Source organism: Neomonachus schauinslandi, chromosome 5 (genome assembly GCF_002201575.2).
Source record: "Neomonachus schauinslandi chromosome 5, ASM220157v2, whole genome shotgun sequence".
NCBI classification, from domain to species: Eukaryota; Metazoa; Chordata; class Mammalia; order Carnivora; family Phocidae; genus Neomonachus; species Neomonachus schauinslandi.
Genome location: NC_058407.1, coordinates 61053989 through 61077261, shown reverse-complemented (window position 1 = coordinate 61077261; position 23273 = coordinate 61053989). Strand labels below are relative to the sequence as shown.

The 23273-nt window shown below is 52.3% G+C and overlaps 1 protein-coding gene across 2 annotated transcripts; it reads right to left on the bottom strand.

The window, feature by feature from the left end:
* Positions 1-8911: 8911 nt before the first annotated feature.
* Positions 8912-20735, bottom strand: KRT72 (keratin 72). Of its 2 annotated transcripts, XM_021686752.1 has the most exons (9): positions 20197-20735; positions 18441-18655; positions 15630-15690; positions 15166-15261; positions 14345-14509; positions 13589-13714; positions 10518-10738; positions 9864-9898; positions 8912-9102 (listed from the first exon to the last, which is right to left on the bottom strand). In XM_021686752.1, exons 1-9 carry the CDS (start codon positions 20665-20667, stop codon positions 8912-8914), a joined length of 1581 nt encoding a protein of 526 aa, XP_021542427.1. In that variant the 5' UTR covers positions 20668-20735. The 2 variants fall into 2 exon arrangements, with proteins under 2 accessions (XP_021542427.1, XP_021542428.1); XM_021686753.1 differs by lacking the exon at positions 13589-13714.
* Positions 20736-23273: the final 2538 nt, after the last annotated feature.

Here is a 23273-nt window from a genome sequence, read left to right as displayed (position 1 = left end):
TGAGGGTGTCTGGTCTCAAGGTCATGTTCCTAAACAGCATGTTATGTGATAGGATGACAACTAGAGTGAAAACACGGGGCTTTCCGTGCTGGGGGCTGGCGATTAAGGGGGGCAGTGATGGTGATGGTGGTGATGGTGGTGTTGTGGTGGTAACTGTAACACAGAAGGAAGAGGATCAGGCAGAGGGGGATTTCCTGACAAGTGTCATCATGGTGGCCACACACAGGTGCCCCTCCTAGCTGATGCTAGAGGACGTAACTGCAGGGCATTGTCTCTGCCTACCCCGTGGCATCTCCAGCAGTCCCAACCTTCGCTGTGTTGGCTACCTTCTAATCAGTCACCACACTCCACACCCCAGTCTTTGGGTTCGTTGGACTAATGGGTGTCCCAAGGCCTGAAGAGATCAGTCATTCAACAGCTATAAAATTGAGCGCCTACTGTGTGTACTGCTCTATGCTGGACAGTGACAGAGAAACATCTAAGACACTCTCCTCCCTTAAGAAATTGAAATCGGAGTGGAGACAAAATAAAAGCGTGTGAAAGTTGTTTTGTTGTTGTTCTTCTTATTGTAGGTTTCACTCCACATGCTTGCACTGGATCGAGTGACTCAGACAAGCAGTTACTGGAATTCTGATTTTAAAAAATCAGAATAAAATACATGGGAATTTCTGGGGTGGGGTGAGGAACTGGAGGCGGGCTGGGCTGCACAGGGGCATGAGAGAAAGATGGTGGAGGAGGTTGAGACACCTGCAGACAGTGCAGAATCATGTGAGGGTAAAGAGGAGAAGAAACTTCACATTTTAGGTTAATGAACAGGGTCTGTGTTGCATGAGATCAGGTCAAGGAGACAGGTATCCCAGGGAGCCCCAAGGGAGCTGAGCCTGTGAGCACCACAATCTCCTGCCATCTTGGCTAAGGATGCTCCTGGAGGGTAAGAGCGTCACTCTGCAGGGCACACCACGCTGACGGTAAATTTAGAGCAGGGTCTTGAATAATCCCAAATGGACATAACCAAAGTCATGTGTGCTTGGTTTGAGAATGGATACCGAAGGCCATTTTTCTCTAGTCTATTGGCCTTTTGACTACCCCTCAACATAGTCCAGGGAGGCAGCATTCTGTAGATAAAGATCATTAATAGAGAGAAGAAGATACCTGAAGGATCCTTGAGCTAACTTTGGGGTGACAAGACTTGGGGACAAACCACAGCACCTTAGAAATGGGAAGGACTTGAAACTGAATTCTCTGATTTCCCTTTGAAAGTGAGCTCAGTGCAGAAACCTAATACTCTCAGCCTGTCTGAACCAGTTTGAAAGGAGGCTGTTCTTCCGCCCTCATCCACATTCAGCTAGCTCAAACAATAGAGTTCATCTGCTTTTCTCCCATGCTCCCCACACCCCCTCCCAACATCCTTCCCCTCCCTGACATGAAATGCTCTGCATCCTACAGCATCAAGTCTGACAGCAGATGGGACATGCACCTGTGAGGTGAGGCACAGCCTGCTGTGGCAATCTGGGGCTCTAGACGTAGGACTGGAGGCAGAGGGGCAGGTGCTGTGGAGGGAGTGAGGCAGAAAGTTCTGTGTTAGTGAGAAGGGGCCCAGAACATGAGGGAGAGCACCACAGACAGGATGATTGGGAGTAGCTCAAGACCATTTTGTAGGGGGATCAACTATCCTGCTTGCCTGGGACTGAGAGGTTTCCCTTAAGTTCTACCACCTGGACAGCTCTGGAACACCTGGACAGTGGACCATGCTAACATCCTCCATATCACACTGTACAGAGTAGCAAGTTCTCCGGTAGTTTGTAGGGGTTACTGAAGTGACATCTCCCCCAGTCTGTAAAACTTTAATACCCAAGCAATGCTCTGGTCTCTCTCTACCTCTGCTAGGCCCCCTCCCCAGCCCACCCCCACACACATGTTAGTATGAATTCCCCCAGATTAGTAAGGGAACAGGGAGCTGGATGGCATCAGTTTAAATTCTATTCCACACTCACTTATTAAATGCTTGCTCTGTTACAAGGTGCTGTGCGGAGTGAAATCCCAGACAGACCATCACCATGGTCAAACTCCCATTTCTTGGTGCCACATTAGTATAGAAGACATTGGGTAGTAAGCTTCTATTCACTGAAACTTAACAGAGGATGTTTAAGGACCTGAAACCTGGTGGTGGTTCGCTTACCACTGCTAGCCTCATAGAACTTTCTACAGGCACTCCTCGGTATCTCTCCACAAACACCCCTCTCTGAGTCAAGGGTCTTCCCTGCGTCCACTCCTCTAGCATCTAGCATCTCCAGCTCAGCAATGGCATGACTCGGCCTTCCTTCTTCAAGAGGAAAGCATCAGAGCGGTTTAACCTTCCAGGCACCCCTTCCTCTGGGCAGATGCAGCCCCTCACCTGGGTGCACAGCTGGATTCCAACCCCATTTGCCCCCTCACCAGGCCCTAGTGCTGGGCACAACCCTCACGGCCCTCAGGACAGCAAGGGGTGGCTTGCCTGAATCTCAAGGATGGGCTCATGTTTTATAGGTGAGTTGGAGCCTGTGGCCAGAAGTCCCCCTCCTTCCAAGGGGAGGGTCATCGGCGTGTCCTGGCTCCCCTGTGAGCTCTCCCTTGCTCCTCCAGGGCTGGCTAAACTTTGTCTATCTTCCAGTGCCCTGGGTCTCTTCCTCTCTGAGCCCCTGGGGGAAGGGGGTGGTATCTCAGCTCCCACCTCTGTCCACTCTGGGCTCTGTTCCCTGGGAACTCTGTCCTGCCCTACTTCCCTCTGACTTAGGGACCTGAAGACTGGTGTCCAATGTTCGCAGCCTGAGGATCCTTTTGCCTTCAGTACATCCCGGAGCCATGTCTCACTGAACTCCTCCATTCTTGTCGCTTTCTTTCTCCCTGTGCTCTGGCCCCTAAGGCTTCGGTAGCTGGACAGACCCCTAGCCCTTTAGTGTAGATCAAGTACTCCGTAGCTTGTTTCCCCTCTTTTTAGAAAGGAAAGCTCTCTGAACTCTCGACAGCTCCACCCCACCACCTACCTAGTCATCCCAAGAACTTTCCTCTCGGCTCCAGTGCACAGAGGTATGTGCAGACAAGTGCAGTCTTGCTCTGGGAAGGACACATTTTCTTCCATCTGCTTGTTTCAAAATACCACCAGGCCCCAGGCCCCCATTCCTGTACTACTTCCATCTCCTTACCTCAGACCCCTCCACCCAGCCCCTTCTGGAAGAAGTTTGGAAAGTATTTCCTGGCCCCTCTTATTGCCTGATTCTTTTTTTTTTTTTTTTTTGAAAGACAGTGGAGAGGCTAGGGGGAAGTGAAATGCCTTAATCTTTTGATCATGACTGTGAAGCTGGGTGCTTGATGCGCCTCTTCCTTTGCCCATTTCAAAAGCAAACAAGCTGGGCTGTGTGGTGGGCTGTAATTAAGCCAGTCATCACTAATGACACGCTCTCTATCTCCCATCGGAGCACGGTGCAGCCCTGTCCAAACGGGGAGGAGGGGGAGCCCATCCCCACCCCCATCAGGAGTGGTGGGCTGGGCCTGGGGGCAGCACCTGCCTCAGGTGTGGGGGGGATGGCCATCCCCCTTCCCTGTGTCCACATCATAGCTGAGCCTGCAGAGTCCTGGGGAAGGGAGTTGGGAAAGGGACAGGAGAAGGGGAGAAGAATCCAGGCAGGACCGAAGCACTAAGGGGCCTGGGTGACCACAGGCAAGGTAGGAGGTGGGAGGAAAAGTGTAAAAGTGGGATGTTCAGAAAGAAATACAAGAAATAAGAAGTGGGTGTTTTAGCAAAAGGAAGCTGGAAAAGATTGGGTCAGTAGAGAGGAATGGGTGGGTCCTGAGGGCAGGGGGCCAAGGCATAGACAGTGTGCAGGAAGAGGCTGCAGGCAGGGGCTTGAACTGAGCCCTCCACCGTTCCAGGAAAGGCACTTCCATCCAGCCCCAGCCTGAGTGGAAGGGGCGAGTTACCTGCTCGCTACCGCTACCGTGCCCTCGGGGGCCCTAAGCCCCGCCCTCCAGGACGCCAGCCTGCCGAGGACATAGAGGCTCAGGCAGGTGGGGCTTAGGTGATGCTCAGCGTTAGCACCTGAGGTTGGGGTCAGGGCTCTAGTCACAGCTGAGACCCAAGTGGAGCCCCTTTGTAAGATGCTGTCAACCCTCCCTTCTAGAGCAGGAGGTCCGGAGACCAAGTCCCCATCTCTCCGGGGTCACGGGCCCCCATGAGGCACGTGAGACTTTATGGCCAGGCTACTAGGTATGACACGCAGCTGTGGGTTCACAAGGCTGGTTGTGAAATGAGCCTGCAGATCAGAGAGTGGGGGACAGTGGCACACACTGTCTGGATGTGGACCCAAGCAGTCTGGATGTGGAAGCCAGTAAACACAGGAGATTGGGGCACACTGGCCCCCAGTTCGGGAAAAGGAACAGCTGGGCAGTATGGATTGAGTCGGGGCTGCACGTCGTAACCGAGGCCAAGGAGAGAGTTGAGCGGCACCAGCAGCCATGGGAGAGAGAACCTTCTAGAAATGGATGTGGGCTGGGAGGGCCAAGGGGAATGAGATGGGGAAGGACTGCTGGCCTGGGATTGGAATCCAGTGGGAAGGTAGCCTGGCAGCCGCGCCTCAGGTGTAAACATGAAGTGCTCACTTGTTGGGGATTTGCTTGGTACATTTTGACTCACTTCATCCTCACACCAATCCTGCGAGGTAAATACGCTTATTTTTCCCACTCTATGAATGAGAAAACAAAGGAGCAGGAAAACTGAGTTGCGCAGGTCACAGTGATAAGTGGCAAAAGAAACAAATTCTCAACTGGCCAACTGCAAATTTTGTCCTTCACACAGGGTGACTTCCTGCAGGAAAGTCCCCTCTAGCCCAGATCCACTGTGCTACGGTTTAGGTCATGAGTTGGGAGCAGCTTTAATCTGGAACTTGATGCTGTGTCTGGAGTTTCAGCAAGAAGGATTTAGACCCCCTGAAGGCCCTCCTGGAGATGGATGGATGAGTTGGAAGCAAGAAGGAAGGATTCCAGCAATAAGCCCCTAAGAAGGACCACAGCTACACAGGGGTGTGGTGTGGATGCACGCCAGGGGGCGGGGAGGGGCAAGGCCATGGAAAGTGGTTTACAGGAGAGGAGAGGCTCTCATTGTCTCTGGTGGTTCTGACAGCATTTGCCAAATATGAATGTAAGAACTGAAGGAGGGCACATAAACAAAGTGATTGTCCTACGAGGAGTTGTCATCCCGAAGGTGGCAGAAGTGGGGGAGGCACTGGAAGAAAGATGGGAGACAGCCAGCAAAGGGCAGCTGAAATTTCAGAGCCACTGCCAAATGTGATGTAAAAGGTCTTTAAGATGCTCCCTGTCTCTAACAATTCATGCCTTTTTCACCTCCCCCTGGAAGCCTTCCCAGATCGTTTGTGCTTAGCTCAGATCCCTTCTTTCCTCTGTTACCCCTTGGCTGTGCCTTGCCAGTGCCTTCATGCCTGTATCATCTACCGAGACAGAGAGAGAGAGATCTCAGAGGGGGTCCTCTTGTAGTAGGCAGAGGTTTGCACACAGTGCAGGTGGGGTTTGGGAGGGTATTGCTGACGGATGGGGGTCTCAGTCCCAGGACCTCCGGATCAGCACCAAGGTTCTCCAGTGCCCATTAAGGAAGAGCTGTCTGAAGGCCCCAAGTTCTCTGAGTAGAGGTGAGGAGGTTCAGGCAGTGGCAGCCCCCGTATCCCCCACCCCCTGTGAGAGGAGAGGTCAGAGAGGAGAGGGAGGGAACAGAAGCCAGGGCCTGGGCAACACAGCTGCTGAAGCCAGCCTGGGCATGCTAGGGAGAGAAACGGCATCTCCTCCAGCTGGCAGCCCTGCGGTGGGCACAGAGCCTGTCCAAGATCATCCCAAACCCTCTGCACTGCAGGGAAGTCTTTCCTCCAGGGCCACGGGGAGGGGAGGTGCAGTACCTCGGGCTGATGGCAGAGGGCAGTGTGTGCACAAGCTACACGAGCGCGGAGTTCTTTCTCCCGCTTAGAAGTTAGCGATCAGTGACTGCATGGGAATGGGTTTCTTTGAGAAGACCCAGTGCCCTCCTTCCTGCACTCAGCCCCTCCCAGCCAGGTCCCTGGGCACAGTCCTGTTGTGGATCGATGGGTCCTGAACCAATGCACAGCCAGCAAAGAAGGCCCCTGAACGTAAGTCAGTAATAATTATTATAATAACAACTAATATCGGGCGCCTGGGTGGCTCAGTCGTTAAGCGTCTGCCTTTGGCTCAGATCATGATCCCAGGGTCCTGGGATCGAGTCCCACATCGGGCTCCCTGCTCGGCAGGAAGCCTGCTTCTCCCTCTCCCACTCCCCCTGCTTGTGCTCCTGCTCTCACTATTTCTCTCTCTGTCAAATAAATAAATAAAATCTTTAAAAAATAAAAATAAAAAAATAATAACAACTAATATCTATTGGCTATAAACTGTACTCCCATTCTCCCTTTCCATATTCTCAACACTCCTCTACGATGAGAACCTTGTCAGTAACGAGGTGTCCTGTCTGGAAGTATGGGCTCTGCAGTTGGACTGGGGTTCAGCTCCCAACCCTGACATTTACTGGGTGATGTCGGGTGGTTTATTTTACTCCTCTGAGCCTCAATATTCTCATTAGTGAGATGTGCATTATTATAATTGCACCTATAACAATAATACCCATCAGATTGCTGGAAGAATTGAGTTGCCAGGCATAAAGTGCTCAGAAGAGTCAGTGGCCTAGAACAGTGCGTGAGCCAGCTTGTATCAATCCTATTTTGCAAGGGCAGGATCTTGCACTAGACCACAACTAGCCATTAGAAGAGCCAGGATTGGAGGCCAAGCATAGGACACTCAGCCAGTATGCTAGCAGGCAGGCCATTTGCCTGAGACAATCCTGGCTTATGCCTGTCATCTGAGGGTCCAGTTTAGCATGTGTCCAGAACCAGTGTTCCAGTTTATATACACGGCATATACATGGATGTATATAAAACTCGAATTTATTGACACAAATGGGTTTCATCACTCACAAGCCAAGTCATCAGGACACATGTATATACCCCTCGCTCCTTCTTCCCAGCCAAGGTGGGCTAGACTAAGCCATGCATTCTTGCAGCAAATGTATATTGAGTGCTGTGAGCCAGACTGGGGATCCGGGACAAGGGGTTGGGAGGGAGACGAGGGGACAGACGTGTGTGCTGCTACCTGGACACCAGGAAAATGAAGCACCAATTGTAACGCAGATATGGGACCGACGCCACGGGCGTGTGGGGCTGTGAACTTGAGCAGGGCGCTGAACTATCCAGGCCTCTGGATAGTTCTATCCAGAGCCCTATAAAGTGAAAACTATCCAGGCCCTATAAAGTGAGGGGACGGGGAAAACTGTCAGGCCACCAGCTCTAATGTTTCCTTTCATTTAATGCTCAGTGACTTTGCTGGGATCCCCCTGGAGGGACCAGAGAAAGCATGAGCAGGGGAGGTGGCCTTTCAGCCGGGCCACGAAGGATGAGCCGGCTTGCAGTAAATGGGGCCTGGGCACCTGCAAGTGAAAAATCCTATTGGCAAAGGTCCTTGGGCGTGAAAAGTCCTGGCCTGCTGGAAGAAAGACTGGAGGATGAGGCTAGGGATGCCACGGGAGGAGAAAGTGTCACGGGCACCTTGAATGCCCCCCTCGAATGAGGCTCACGCTTGGAAGGGTCTCGCCCTTGACGATTCTCCTCTTCAGCACCTTGCTCAAGCCGACTGTGGGAACGGATTCTGAGAGCACAAACACCCTTGCGAAAACCCATGCGCACCTCAGAGAGCACCCTTCTTCCCGTAATTTCTCTTCAGAGCAGGAATCGCCGCTTGACCACGCGTTATGGATTATCTTCGTTAGTTGCTTATTTTCCCTCTGCCCATGGACTGTACGTTCTCTGAGAACAACACCTTGCCTGTTCATTTACTCCGCTATTCCTAGTGCCTGGATTGGGTCGGGGCACGGCTACTACACACATGGCAGACTCGGACGCAGCCAGAAGCAGCTATGTATGCAAGCCTCGGACTTTGGGGTGGAAAAGAATTGGCTGGAAGAAGAAAGCAGGGCCTCTGTGGGGGAGCAGTTTTAAGTGGGTTGGCAGGAGAGCGAGGAGGGTAAGGAAAAAGAGGGACTGACCACTCTGGAAATAAGAGGCACTTAGTGTGCGGCCATGGGCACTTCTGGGAAGCGAAGGGGGAAGACACCCCGAAGCTCCCATGCCTGCCCATCCCGGCGTGCCTGGGCTCCTTGCTCACTGCAACGTGATAATGCCCGCCTCGCACTGTGTGGACTGGTGGCCCAGTGCCCGGGAAGCCCCGAGCCTGCCCAGAAGCATGTCAGTAACAAATCGCAACTGTACCTACCGGGCCAGAACCAGACAGCAGAGACTCCTGCCCAGCCAGAGACCCAGAGGGAAGCAAGAATTAGATGGAGAAAAGTTAGAGGGGCACTGTGGATGCTGACATTCCGGGCAACACATTCGACACTGAGAATCCCATGGCACTGAGCGTTTATTGCAGGAGAAGCAGAGAACTGGACATGACCCAAAGCAGAGGACAAAGAGAGTCCCTGGGCCACAAAGGCCCCAGAACGGCATGAGGACAGAGGGGTTCACACCTGGCCGCAGGGAGACATCCACGTAGGTGTGTAATCTCTGCACTGGGGGCGGTGAGCCAGTGAAAACCGGCCAAGGAGGAGGTCACCAGGAGCACCCCTGACTGGACTTCCCACCTCACAGCGGTCACCGCCTAGGACCACAGGGCGAGGGGATGGTGCGGGGATCGTGGCCACAGAGGAAGGGCTTCCTGGTCTGGACGGGGCAGGGCGGGGGAGGGTGCAGGGGGAGCAGCTGGGCCCTGCAGCTTTCTGCTCACAGAGCCAACCGCCCGCCCTGCCAGCCCTTCACCTCGAGGCCCTCCTGGCTGCACAGCTGCCCCCTGAGCTCCTGGGCAGGGGATCCTTGAACTCACTGCCACAGCTCCCTTTGGTTTTGACGTCCACGGCCACAGGCTTGAAGCTGTAACTGCTCGAGGTGCCAAAGCCCACGCTGAAGCCAGCCCCTGCTGCCGCCGCGCCCGTGTTGCTGATCATAGCTGCAGTGGGCGAGAGAAGACGCGGGGCTGCAGGCCTTCCTGGGGCATCCCGGCCACTCCCTCGAGGCCCTCCCCCGTGGGGACAGAGTCCCTCGCTGGGTACTTCCAGTGTCCTTGGACGTTTTCGGCAGCACGGATCGTTTCTCAAGGATTTGGCCCCGTGTATTTGACCTTTTCCCGTTAGTCTGTGTCCCTCCACCAGCATCAGACTTGGAGCCTTAGCAGGCTCTGTCCGTGAACTTCCCCCACAGTATGGGCCACATGACCAAAGGCCCTTCATGGAGGCCCCTGGCACTGGCCCCCCAGAAGGGGCTGCAGGCCTAGCTCCCCCCTCTCCTGGAGCAGCACGTCCCTGCACCTGCACCGCCTCCAGCTTTTCAATCTGCAGAAGGTCTGTTAAAGCCGCTTCCACCACCCCGCCCTCAGTCCCTCCGACCGCCCACCCCCCAGTCCCTCTTACTGCAAGCTGGAGCCTTGGTTTTGGTCTGGCCTCAAGAGAAATACAACATGGCCAGTAAGCCTCATTCTTACAAGAGGTTTTTGGATTATACACTGTTGGGTATCCTTTGATCTTTCTATAGGCTGTACATTGGTATTTCATGGTACTATTTTTCTCCCATCACTGCTTCTCATCGGTGACTAAAACCAGCCCCCTCTTGCTGCCCTTAAGTCTCTCCTGAACCCTCTCTAGTGTCATGGAATTGGAAGCTCAGACTTCTGGTAGGTGACCACGCACAGAACCCAGGCCTGCAGGTACTTACAGATGCTCACAGAACTGGGATGTTCACCAGACATCCTGGAAAGAAAGAGGAAAAGCAGGTAAACGCTCTGTAATGCAGCGCTGCATCTCTCCGGGGGCTCACAGAGGTGCCCCTCAGAATGCACACCGCACCCCATCCCAGCCTCCCTTCCTCCCATACACCCCAGTGGGACCTCTGCTGGGAAGGCTCACTTCTCCATCCCTCAGAGTGGCTCCGGGTGATCTGGTGGGTGGGGTCATCGTGGCCCTGCTCGCCTCAGTCACGCCAGTGGTCTCACACAATTAAGACGAACAAGTTCACCTGCTCGCCGGGTCCCAGGCTTTGCCAGAGTGACCTGGCACTTAGCTGACTCCTGGAAGCCATCTTGCCCCTCCCCACCTCACACCCTTAAGCATGCAGCACAAAGGGCCAGGGAGGCTCTGTTTCTCAAAAGCTGCTGATGTCAATATTTCCTCTCCCACCTCCTCTTTGGGATTTTTACAACTCAGTCCTTCCTGCAGTCTAACTTTGGTCTTTCCTATTGCACTATGTCAAACCCATTCCCTGTAAGGTTTTACCCAGTAGGACCTGAACAGAACCAAACTGTTTGCCTTCAGTCTTCCTACTAAAGCAGAGAGATAACTGCTTCAGATAAAAGATAATCTGGCCCCGAACCTGCACTCCTCGCCCTCCAGCAGCTTGCGGTAGGTGGCGATCTCCATGTCCAAGGCCAGCTTCGTGCTCATGAGCTCCTGGTACTCGCGCAGCATCCAGGCCAGCTCTTCCTTGGCCTGGTGCAGGGCGGCCTCCAGCTCGTCCAGCTTGGCCCGGGCGTCCTTCAGGGCACAGTCGCCCCGCTGCTCAGCATCGGCAATGGCTGTCTCCAGGTTGGAGCACTAAGGGGCAAATGCATTCAGTGCTTTGAGTCAGAACACAGTTCTGAGATCCTGCTCAGACTACCTCCTCTCATTTGGTCCTGACTGTTGGTAAATGCTTTGAGGTCCTCCTAGTTTCTCCACCTCTGGGCATCACTAGCGATGAATCTGTCCTTCTTCTAACTCCAGCCACGGTTCACCTCTGCTCATGCATGGGCACATGAAGATGGCGTTTCCCTCCCTTGGGAGAGAGGAGGAAAGGCACCGAGAAAGGGAGCCTCCTGGGCATGTGGCCCCTGTCCTCTCCCTCCTGGTCTGTAACACTTGCTGCAAGATTCTAATGCCACCCCCGAAAAGTCTTGGGGTGACTGGCTTAATTATGCCCCACAGTGTAGAGGTTGTCTTAAGAGATCCTGTAAATCGTACACAAAACAAAAACCAAAAAAGAGAGAGAGAGAGAGAAAGGAGGAGAGTACTAATAAAGTTCCTATTAAGAAAATTTCTGTCCAGGGGCACCTGGGTGGCTCAGTCGTTAAGTGTCTGCCTTCGGCTCAGGTCATGATCTCGGGGTCCTGGGATCGGGCCCTGCATCGGGCTCCCTGCTCTGTGGGAAGCCTGCTTCTCCCTCTCCCACTCCCCCTGCCTGTGTTCCCTCTCTCGTTGTGTCTCTCTCTGTCAAATAAATAAATAAAAAATCTTTAAAAAAAAAAAAAAAGGGGGCGCCTGGGTGGCTCAGATCGTTAAGCGTCTGCCTTCGGCTCAGGTCATGATCCCAGCGTCCTGGGATCGAGTCCCGCATCGGGCTCCCTGCTCCTTGGGAGCCTGCTTCTCCCTCTGCCTCTCTCTCTGTCTCTCATGAATAAATAAATAAAATCTTTAAAAAAAAAAAAAAGAAAGAAAGAAAATTTCTGTCCAATAAACCTGCCACATGGAGTCTGGCCTCCAAAATTCCACAGAGAATCATGCTACGGGGCAACACCCTCAAAAGATACTTTTGTGAACAGCAGGTCCCACTCGCTTACAGACACCTGCTGTGAGGTGGGAAGGCAACTTGCAGTACAAAGCTGCAGATGGGGCTCTGTGCCGCATCCAGGAGAAGCTGCCAGGGGCTTCTTGAGTCTTTTAATCTTGGGCGTGTGTTCCCATCACTTGGCCAAGGTCTTGGTGGATCTTAATATCTGGCTTCTCTTTTCTGGTGTGTCCCCTTCCTCTGGAGTGAAATTTGCTTCACCCCAAGGAGAGCAGCTGATCCCGAGGCCAGATAGAATTCTAGACTGTTGTCCAGCCGGTGCCACGCCCTCTGCCAGGCAGACCCCTAGCCGTGCAAACACCCACAGTGTTTGGAGTGAGTGGCTCACAGTCTCCGCGGAGACACCTAGGACCCAGCTGTCTGGCCACGGAAGACCATGTCCCATCCTAGGGACTGTGGAGCTCTAATCATTCAGGGGGTGGCCAGACACTCTGTGACCTGAATTCTATCAAACTGTGCTCTGCTCCTTTTCAAATGACCGAGGTCGTGCGGGTGAGCCGGGGAGACTCCTGCGTCTTTTGAATGTGGCGTGAGGTGAAAAGGCATGAAATTGGGACGTCCTTGGAAACAATTATCACATGGATCCTGGGATCACTGAATGCCAAGAGAGTCTGCAGGTGAAACCATGAGCTTCTTTGGTGGAAAGGCCAGAGGGCAGGAAAGCACCTTGGCTTGGGGCCCTCAAGAAGAGCTGTGATGGGGACCAAGCATCGAGAGTGACCCCCACTGGCTCCCCATGGAGGACATCTTCCCTGACCTCCCTGGTGGCATTCTGATCACAAAGTCACCTTTTGGTAATTAGCTCACCCAACCGTGAACACGTAGCATTTTATCAGATAAATATTATAATCAGATACTGAGGGCGGCCTCAAACACCTTGTGTTTTTCTTTCATTTATGCAAAACTTGATTAAATGAAAACACCATGAGTTCCTTTTTAAGTGGTCTTTTTTTCTTTCCATTACCATGAGCCGGGTGCACAGAGGAGAGGATGTGTGTGCGTGTGTATGCGTGCACATGGTGTATGTGTGTGTGCAGGGCGGGGAGGGGCCATTGAAGAAGAGGACGAGGCGACAGGGCCACTTGACTTGTCTGGGAAGCTTGGAGCCTTTGTGCCAGCCTCCACAGACTCTGGGAAACTCATGGGCTTGTATGCTTCAAGAACACCAGGGCGACCCATAGTGCACCCAGAGTCATGGGGTCGCTCAGTGCCAGGCCATGACGCACAGCACAGCCATGGGGATGGACAGACACAGAGCAGAGCCCTGGGCCAAGCCGAGGGTAGGAGGCTCTCTCTCCTCCCCTCTTCTAAGTTCCACGGCTGGGCTCTCCTTCCTCCGCACGGATCCATCACGTGAAACCTCCAAACGGCTCCTTTTAACCTACTGCATCGGGTCTAAACTCCACTGCCCCGCTTCGAAGGTGACCCTAACCCGCCCGTCCTACACGGTGGTGTCCTGCCGCCTGCCACCCCAGTCATCACGGAACTTCTGCTTAGGGTAGGTGCGTCTCCTCCCTGTACACACGCCATGCAGTATCCACCTTGGACCCCCTGCTTGTGCTGGCTCCCTCACCAGGACCCGCCCCCTCTTCTTCCCGCCTCACCTCCTACAGGAAGCCTTCGCTGAGATCTTCATTCTGCTCTGGCCACTCGGGACTCCTTAGGGAGCAGGCTGCACAGTGGGTGAAATGTTTCGTCCTTCTATGTGGGTTCAGGCTATTCTCTCCTCATGGATTATACATGCCCTAAAGAGGGGCTGTGTCTTGTTCTTGTTCCATATTTAGTCTCATACCTCTGATGCTCAATAAACCCTGCTAGCTGACTCATTTCATGGAACCCACCTGCTTCTTCACATTCCCTATCTCTGAGCGGATCCTCTGGATCAGGCGGTTGAGCTCTGAGATCTCAGCCTTGGTGAGTTTGAGGTCATCCCCATGCTGGCCCGCGGTGACCTGCAGCTCTTGGATCTGAGGTTGGGGGATGAGAGAAGAAGAGCACAGGACATTTGGGAATTCACCTCTTAAGGGTGTTGAATGTGGGAGGGGGCAGGGGGTTGACACGCTGTTTTCATTGCCTGAGGAACAAAGGCACAGGGAGGAGAGAGGGAGGGGAAGGGGGGGGGGAGAGACCACCCTTCCCTTCTGGACTGGAAGGCCTTGACCCAGCTCAACAGGATCCTCAGGCCCACAAATGTGAAAGCCTCGGTGGAGTTGGAATTTCCTGTCCTCATTTTGACAAAGCGGGAAACGTGAAGAAAAGCCAAGATGGATGGATGGATTACCCACAGAAACGGTATCAGAGTCTTCCCAGTGTTGTGGCTGATGTGGCCTCTGCTGTCAGCAAGAGCTAGGGCTAAGGGCTAAGGGCTAAGCCCATATATGCCCCCAACACACGCCAAGACTGTGGATGACCTCCCAGCACCACAGGGAGGCATTTCCACAAGGCGCAACTCCAAGACAAAGGAGGTCTCAACCCAGCCTGATACCCCCATATCCACACGCATGCATGCACACACAGCACACACACATGCACGCATGCACGAGGAGAGAGAGGCGGCTGAGGTCACTGGGCCTCCGCACACCTGGCACGCAGCCCACCTTGGTCTGGTACAGCGCCTCGGCCTCAGCCTTGCTCTTCAGGGCGGTCTCCTCGTACTGGGTGCGGACCTCATCGATGATGCCGTCCAGGTCCAGGTCCCGGTTGTTGTCCATGGACAGGATGACGGAGGTGTCGCTGATGTGGGACTGCATCTGAGCGATCTCCTGGAGAACAGTTAGGGAGGTGGAGCCAGTTAGAGGGTCTCCACAAGGGGAGCCCTGGCAAATCCCTCACTGCCCTTCCGCGGTGTTTGAACTCCACCTTCAGCAGAGCCCACAAGCGCCTGCCGGGAGTGAGGTGAATGCATCGGGCTTTCCGCCCCAGCGTGGGACTGTCCTCTCTGTCCTGCACTCAGGACTGCTCCCATCCCTCCCCCACGCTCGACAGCAACGGCCACCCTTCATCCGTAGAATTAAGTCTGAATTCCTCAGGTGGCCTGCAGAGCCTTTCCGGAGTCGCCGACCCCCTTCCCTTCTCCAGGCCCCTCATACGTGACCCAGCTCAGACTGCTCATCCTGCTCCTTCAGGCTGCACCTGGGCCCTTCTCAGCATCCCCCAAGATCTTCCTCATCCTTCCCCAGGAACCTTCCCCGGCAGCTCAGGCAGAATTCACTATACCTTCCTCTGTTCTCATCCACAGGTTGTTTTCCCTACCAGACTGTGACTCCCTGGAGGACGGGAATCAACCCTTCTCCATCATGGCCTCCTCAAAGCCCACACGGAGCTGCCAATCTTTGGTCTACACGTCCATGCAGGCTGAGGGCAAGAAGCCACTCATAGGAGGAGCAGATCACACAGGAGAGCTCCTTGAAATCCTTACCCCTTCATAGAGGCACTTGAAGAATTTGATCTCCTCTGTCAGGGAGTCCACCTTGGCCTGGAGCTCCACCTTGTTCATGTAGGCAGCGTCCACGTCCTGGGGGATCCGGAGAGGAGCTGGCTGCCTTCCCCTGCCCTCCCTCCCTGCCATAAGGAGCCTCGGGTGCCCTACTCTCACCACTCTCCTCACCCTGTGCTTCCCAGGGAGGTCCGCTTGCTGAGAGCAAACCAACCAACAGGCAGGGCAAAGGCCGTGCCAAAAGTGTGCCGAATGTCTGGATTCCAAGCTGGCCAATTCTGGGAGCAGCATGCATCCCAGGCAAGGGGACTTAGAGGAGCTGGGAAATTAGAACCCCAGTAACCCCTGCCCAAGGGACTGAGTGACCTACAGCCTACCAACATCGCGGTGTCAGGCACTCAGGGAGCCCTCGAGGCTTCTTCCAGCCCTTCCTGCTCCCCTCTTACCTTCTTGAGCACCACAAACTCATTCTCAGCAGCTGTGCGTCTGTTAATCTCCACCTCGTACCTGTGTGCGGCAAAAGAGAGGAGGTGGCGTTGCCATTGGGATAATTCAGTTCTGCAAAGGCTCACTGAGCAGTCAGTGAGCACCTCCGTGCCAAGAGCTGCATGGCAGTGGCCTACACCCTGGGATTCCGGTACCCCTGGGGCATGCACAGCCTTCCAAAGGGGACTTGACAAGAATAGGTTTAAAGGAATCAATGTGCAGCTCCTTAGTTCCCATGTAACCTACCCTACAATGCATCTGCCCGGGAATGCACCTGTGATGGGCTTCCACATCCCTCCTCCCTTTCACAACCACCCCTCCCTTGTGAAAGCAACATTAGTACCTACATTAGTACAATGCATTAGCCCAGGGTGCAAAACCTCCCAGGCACCAAACAAATACTATCCCCACCTTCAAGTTGTATGTTCTACTTGTTCTTTATATATATTTCTGTTCCAGGTGAAGCAAGGTCTTAGAAACAGGATGTCTGGATAAGGCTGGGATGTTCTTCACGAAGATACATTGTAGACTAAGGAGATGGAGTATTGATCACTTACAGACCTCACTGTTCCATCTCTTATTATTGTCAAGGAATGTATTACAGGACATTTGTGTTGGGAAATGAAAGAGAGCCCTGGAAAGAAATAATTAGTGCTAGCAAATGGCTTTCTTCTGCATCCTTTAACGTGAGCTATCATTTTCAGCTTCTTACTGCTTCCTAAGGCATGCCACTGGCTGCCAAGGGGAGAAAAGCCTTGTCAGATGACGGTACAGGTTAGTGAAGTGGGTTATTTTAAAAATGCGACTGGAACAGTTTCTGAGACTGCCGGATTGTGTTAGTTGCACTGGATAGAACACACAGAAAACAGTTGATACGATTTATCTCAGATTCCAGGTGTGTTATTTAAAAGATAATTGAATACTTCCTTGTATCAAATTATATTATGATAGAGTTGTTTCTATTACAATTATCATTATCTCTAATTATCTCAGAAAGGATTACATATTTCTTCCTCCTGTTAACAAATAAGAGTGTATGCTAGTTGCAGACTAGTTTTTAGCCTACCTTTCTATTTCATAAAACACACAGAAAAAGTTTGGTCATTATGGCTATCAAATTAATGACATTCATGTGTCATAATTTTTCATCATTTACTTCTAGAGACCAAACACCAGAGCATACACATACACATACACACACATTTATAAAGAAAAACAATGCCTTTTTAGTACTATTGGCTTTATCAATAACTCGTGATTTACAAAATACATTACGATGCACAATGAAAAGTTAAACCATAACAAAGTGCATGTTAATTTTTATCTTAGAACATAGATGTATTAGTTATATCAAATCTATATCACTTTAATCTTGAATGCTTCCAATAACCTATTGTATAAGATGTCACCTCTAGTTTGTTGCTAGGTGGATTTTATAACAGTTCCTAATTCATTTCCTTATTTCATTTCATCCCACAGCAGCCCTATCAAGTAGATTCTATCATTATCATCTCTCAAGTTTATAAGTGAGGCAAAGACTTTTCCAAGGTCACAAAGCTAGTAAAGCTAGGATCCCAATGACATCAGGGAAACAATGCCTTAGATTTGCCTAGCACTTTGGTTCTTTGAAGAGCTGTTAATACATTACTATCAGCATTACCCTCTCAACAGCTCTTTTAGGCGGCAAGGCAGGTGTCAGTCTCTGAATTTTATAAATATTAAAACTGAAGTCCACAGAGGATCAGGAGGCTCAGCCATCATCAACTCAACTGAGTGGTAATTCCAGAATACCTGGCCTTCCAGAGGCAGCACGGCCTTTGGAGGCCTGTGATCTGGACATCTGGGCTGTGCCTGGAAACCCCTCTTTTTTTCCTAGAATTCTGCTCAAAACTCCACTGGGCTGCAATTTCCATCTTAATGCCACTCAATCTCAATTCACACTGTATTCATTTCACTGCCTGGGGGCTCTCTGAAAGTGGTCTTCAAGCCTATTCCCACAATCTGGGTGCTTTCCGAGGTCAGAGACCATGCCACCTCCTCCCTCAGGACTCCATGCAGGACTCAGGGCAGAGTTCCACTTGGGGGTAGTTCAGAATAGGGATGGCCAGGCAGATTGAACGTGGAGCAAGAGAAATCGCTCAACTCTGACCATCTCTCTACCCCTTTGAATTGTGGAAGAAGTTATCTTTCCCTAGAAATCCTGGCACCTGGAAGCAAACTTCCAAAATATCAGATCACACTGAGCCAGGATGTGTCATACTCTCCTCACTGGCTCAAACTGGGGAGAAATTACTTCTGGTTCCAAGTACATTTTCAATCATTCTCTTTAATGGTGGGATTCAGCAGCACAGATATACCTCAACATGAAAAACATTGTTAAAACTCTTATTTGCTTAGCTTTAGGATTTGTTCTGGGATTGGTGTCATGGCTCATGTTCTAGGTACTCCCATGGAAGACCTCACGCAGGAGGAGCTACAAAGCCATCTGCGTTGTCCATCTGGTTTTGAGACAACTCTCCTGTCCCCATTTCTCCATTTCCAACGTTAAAAGTTGGGCACACCTTTTCCTAGATAATTCAGGGCACCACTCTGGATAGATCTTTTCTCTTCCTAAGTCTCAACCTGTCTGGATCTCCCTCCCTCCCCTATGGAAAAAGAAATAACAAATGTTATCAGCAAAGGATGGAAAAAGGCAAAAATGCTGACTCTAAATCAAAACCTCATCAGTAATCAAGACCCTCCAGTGGCAGATTCTCTGCCTCTCCACTCACCTCTTCTTATAGTCCTCCACCAAATCCTGCATGTTCCTCAGCTCTGAGTCCAGCCTCACCCTGTCGCCTGTCTGTGTCTCCAGCTGCTTCTGCAGGTTGCTGATGTAGCCCTTGTAAATGGGCTCCAGGTTCTTCCTGCAATTGTTCAGGTCCAGCTGCTGTAGCAGGTTCCACTTGGTCTCCAGCACCTGGTTCTGCTGCTCCAGGAACCGCACCTGGGACCCGAAGGTGGTCATAGCCCAGAATCCCCATGCTGTTGCCTCTCAACAGTGGGGAGTGGGCCCCAAAATCAGACACAGTCATCCTACGGTGGGAGGCAGGAAACAGCAAGCCTCATCCGAGAATGGATTCAGCCAGGGGGACATGCCTATCTGGGTCTCCAAGACAAGAAACAAGATTCAGTCTAAAAGAAATCAAAGAAGTAGGTTTAAGCAATGCTGTAAATGCCACCGTGAGTTATCACGTGATGGAGGTAACTTCTTTTGTCGTAAATGCAGGTGTTTTCAGAGTGAAGGAAGATGGGAAGCAAGGGAGAAACAGTGATGGAGGAATGGCATGGAAAGTCACTCTGGTGGTTAACCTGTCCTCTCTTATGTGCAACTTCAATTGCACATAAGTGGGTTGGTTATCACATCTTTACAAGGTTCCTGCATACTTGACCAAAGGTCTCACACGTTTGGACTCAAAAACTTCAAGCCTCTGCTACACACTAGCCTTCCTCTTCTTCCTTTTCTCTGGCTTGAGGGAGAGAAGGAAACATGAGGGGGAAGAACAGATTCTGAAGAGGAAAATGAGCCCTGTCTCCTGGGATAGCAACTCTGTTTCTTCCACTCCTGCCCCCTCGCCTTCAACTACCTCCCTTCCTCTTCCCGAGCACAGGGGTCAGGCACACAGTCTGCTGTTGCTGTTTATCAATTTGGGGACATGTTTCTTAGCCTCCCTCTGTCTTGGTTTCCTCATCTGCAAGGCAGAATAATAACAGAATCGTGAGTCATGTGTTGATATATGAGAACCCCTTAGGACAGCACCAGGCACTGAGTAATGTCAGCTATCATCCGGGTTATGTCCCCTGTGACTCATGGGTCCAGATCTTCTGCCCCGGCTTGGACACAGAAGCCTATTTCTTCTCTCCTCTCCATCCTTCTGGGTCACTGCCTCTGAGTCACCAGGGACATCTTCCCTTTTACCCCCTGCATGTCCCTCTCCCCACAGACACACACAAAACGCACACGCGTAACTCGACAGGCCCTCCTTCTCAATCTTCTCTCCTCAGCCCCACCCTTCAATTTTCTGGTCCTTTTCTCTCATCTCCTCTAGAAACCTTCCTGGCTTCTACCGCCAGCCCACTTCCTACCTTTTAAGTCCTTCCCCTTCACCAAGCATCATGTCTTGTGATACTCCCAGGTCAGTGTCCCTCTGGTGCTCCTGTCCTGGATATGTGTCCCCATCTCCTTGTCTCCTTGTCTCAGAGGGCCATTCCACATGTCTCCTCCCTCTGGAGCACCCCCTTCCAGCCCAGGGCCTTGTCCCCAAAGGGAAAACTGAAGCACTGTTCCAGCCCTTTATAAACATCCAATTCATCCTCCCATCCTCATGTGGGGTAAAAGCCACTGTTGTGCCCATTTTACAGATGAGCAAAGGGAAGCTCAGAAAAGGTAACCAGCTCGCCCAAGTTTTCAGGTGGCTGTCAGTGGCAGATCGATTACCCCTGGGCACCCTGGCCCATGCGGGGCCAAACGGATGCCTGAGGACCCACCTTGTCGATGAAGGAGGCGAATCTGTTGTTCAGCGCCTTGATCTGCTCCCGCTCCTGGGCGCGCACCTTCTGGATCTCGGGGTCCAGCTCCACATTGAGGGGGGCCAGGAGGCTCTGGTTGACGGTGACCTGAGGGATGCCGCCGGGCGGGCACACGGGCGGACACGCGGGCCCCAGCCCGGCGCTGCCGAAGATGGTGCCCACGAAGCCGCCCAGCCGGACGCCGCCGCCGCCCGACGAGCCCGAGCAGCGGCCCAGCGCGTAGGCGCCGCCCGGCCCGGCCGCCGCGCACAGGGCCAGGCGCCGGCCGCCCCCCAGGCTGAAGAGGCTCCTGCTGCCGAAGGCGGCCGTGCCCTTGACGCCGGCCCGGAACGAGGCGGAGCTGGCGCTGACCCGGCCCGAGATGATGGCCGAGCAGCCGCTGAAGCCCGGACGCTCGCCGGCGGGGCGGTGGTGCAGCTGGCGGCTCATGCTGCGGGGACGGGCTGCGGGGCGCGACCGGAGGCGGGACGGGGGCGCAGAGGGCGGCTCTGCTGGCCTGCCTCGCTCGCCCCTAACCCCTTAAATAGCCGGCTGCGGGCAGCCTAATTTGTAGGTCGCGCACATCTATTAGCCACACGGGGCCTCTCGGGTTCTCCGTTTAGGAAATTACCACCCCTCCCTGAGATTTTTGTCTGTCCTACCCTGAACGCCCCATGAATCCCCTATAAAATGGCTCTGAAACCTGCATTTGCTTTGCTTACCTCCTGCATTATAATAATTTGGCTACCTTATCTCCACTTGCTGCCCTCCAATTACTGGGGTTATCAGGGCCAAGATCCGTGGTAGAGCTTCCAGTGGGTCTGGCTGGGGGTAGGGGGAGACACCCTGATGAGGTGGAGGGGTGTGGTACAAGGGAGCAGATGTCCAGGTCAGTTCTGTTTCAGAAAGACAGGAACAGGATTAAAAATATTCTGGAGAACCATCTTTAGCCTGTCGGCTGCTGCTTCCTCAGACTTCTGGATGAGGACGGCTCTGTCCTGAGTACTGGAAGGAAGTCCCAGAGGGTAAAGACTTATGGCCTATCTGCAAGGAATTCTCAATCTGTTGAGGAAGACCAGACACAGTGAGGGAGTTAAGGCTAGTGAGAGCCAGGGCGGGGGCAGTGGGGGTGGGCAGGAGTTCTTTGGGCCAGAGCTAAAGGAGTTCTCCAGAAAAACATTTCTGGAATAAAAGTGAGGGAGATACTAACTGGGAAGAAGGGAAGGGGGCCTGAGGAGATGGTATAGGAAGATGGTCTTTCATGAGGTTTGAGTTTTTTTCTTGTTCTTTTTCTTTAATTGCAGAAGAGGATCATTCATCCCATCCAAGGAACCCCTGATCAGAACATTTGCTACCCTGGCATTTCTGATTCTGGATCAAAATGTGACTGAGTATTAAGAACAAGTTGAGAAGGGCCAAGGAAGACGCCTCCAATCTGAAAAATCAAGAACTAGATTCTCGAACTTCATTCCAAATAAGCTCAGGAGTATCTTTTCCCATCTAACCCAATTTCCTTTTCCAATTTCAGTTGCTTTAATTCTCCTCTTCTGTCAGAAGAGCTCCATCCCATACTGCTCTTCTGGTACGCAGGCAGCATCCTATTTCATCACTCTTATTTCTCAGTCTGTCTGAGTCCTGGGTGTGTGTCCCATTTCCACCAACAGATTAATAGGTGCCTGGGTTAACCCTTCCCTCCCCTGCTCAGCCCCAGCCTCGGCACCAGGGACATTCAGATGAGTGTGAAACAGACTGGTGCTTAGAACGAGGCTCATCGCTGTCCCTCAGTTATACCCTGGGGCCTGGGCTCCCCTTGGAGCCCTCCTGGGGTGGCCAGATGGCACCTGGGGGTAATTGAGTGACACGGTCTCCGCTGGAACCAATCACAGAGCGTAATACCAGCCAAGGTGTTTACCCCACAGGGAACGAGGCTGTAAGGGCATTGGTGAGTGATAGAGATGGCAGCAGCCACAGATGAACAGATAGAAGAGTCTGGAATGTCCTGGGTGGGAAAGAGGGTGGGCTCTCTATGCTGCTTCAGGGGAGACACTGTGGTCCATTCGTCTGGAGAGGGGAGAGGCAACGTCAGTGAAGCTGGGTGACCAGCGGGCCCCTCAAGAAGCTCAAGGTTATGCTTCCCATTATTTCATGAGGTTGCTTCCTACGCCCCATAAATTTAGCCCGTTTTTTTCCCACAAGCACGAGAGAGAGTTTATTAACTCTGGTCATTGAGAAGAGAAAAGTGGGGAAGTATTTAAATTGAAACAGGAGAAACTTATATAGGATTGCCTTTCAAAGAGAGCCTTTGAAGTCTCCTTTTTTCTGGGAACTTCTTAAGAATTTGCCTCTGGAACCAAGCCACTTCTGCCCAGGGTCAGGGAACAGGGAGGATGACCTTTTCTTATCTTCCTGTGAGGGATTGACTGGCTGGATGAATCAGGAATTCCTGAACCACCAGGCTCACCTTTCTTACAGATTATGGAGAGACCCAGTATGGAGGCACGTCCAGGTTTCAGAGGCATCGGATGTGTGGGGATGTGGGCAGATCAAAAGGGGGCTGAGGCCTGGGAGGAGGGCTTCTCCTGGCAACTGCCTCTGACAGCAGCTTACTGTGTCATCTTGGGCTCCGTGACTACCTCTGCCATTAGTTCTGGGTGAAAGCAACCCCTGGATTAGGAGACAAAGCTACAAACATCACCCTTTGAAACCAGAACTCAACAACAAAGGATGGACGGATGGCTCCTCTAAGCAAGGATTTGCGAACATGTTGTGCTGAATCTGGCTCTCATTTGCCCTGGAACACTGCTTCTTAGGAGATTAATAGGTATCGTGTAGGAAAAAAGTGTGGGGATGGATTCCCTGTTGGGTTAAAAAAAAAAAAAAAGATGAAGCAGGCCTCGTACTGCAGGACTTTTTAAATCCATCACTTTTGGATCACTTAGGAAAGCTGCACCAAAGGATGCTACAAAACTCAGTGCTTTCCAAAGACAGTGACTGGGGAGTGAGATCATTAAAAAATAAGGGTGGGTTTTTTTTTCTACTTTTTAATATTTCTGAAT

What these genes read in the sequence shown, in the direction of transcription:
- KRT72 (XM_021686752.1), bottom strand. Translation starts at nt 20,667, where the DNA reads ATGAGCCGCCAGCTGCACCACCGCCCCGCCGGCGAGCGTCCGGGCTTC. An exon ending in TCAAGTGCCTCTATGAAGGG is followed by an intron (nt 14,510 to 15,165) that starts GTAAGGATTTCA and finishes ACTGTTCTCCAG; the next exon opens with GAGATCGCTCAGATGCAGTC. An exon ending in TCCCAGTTCTGTGAGCATCT is followed by an intron (nt 9,103 to 9,863) that starts GTAAGTACCTGC and finishes CGCCCACTGCAG; the next exon opens with CTATGATCAGCAACACGGGC.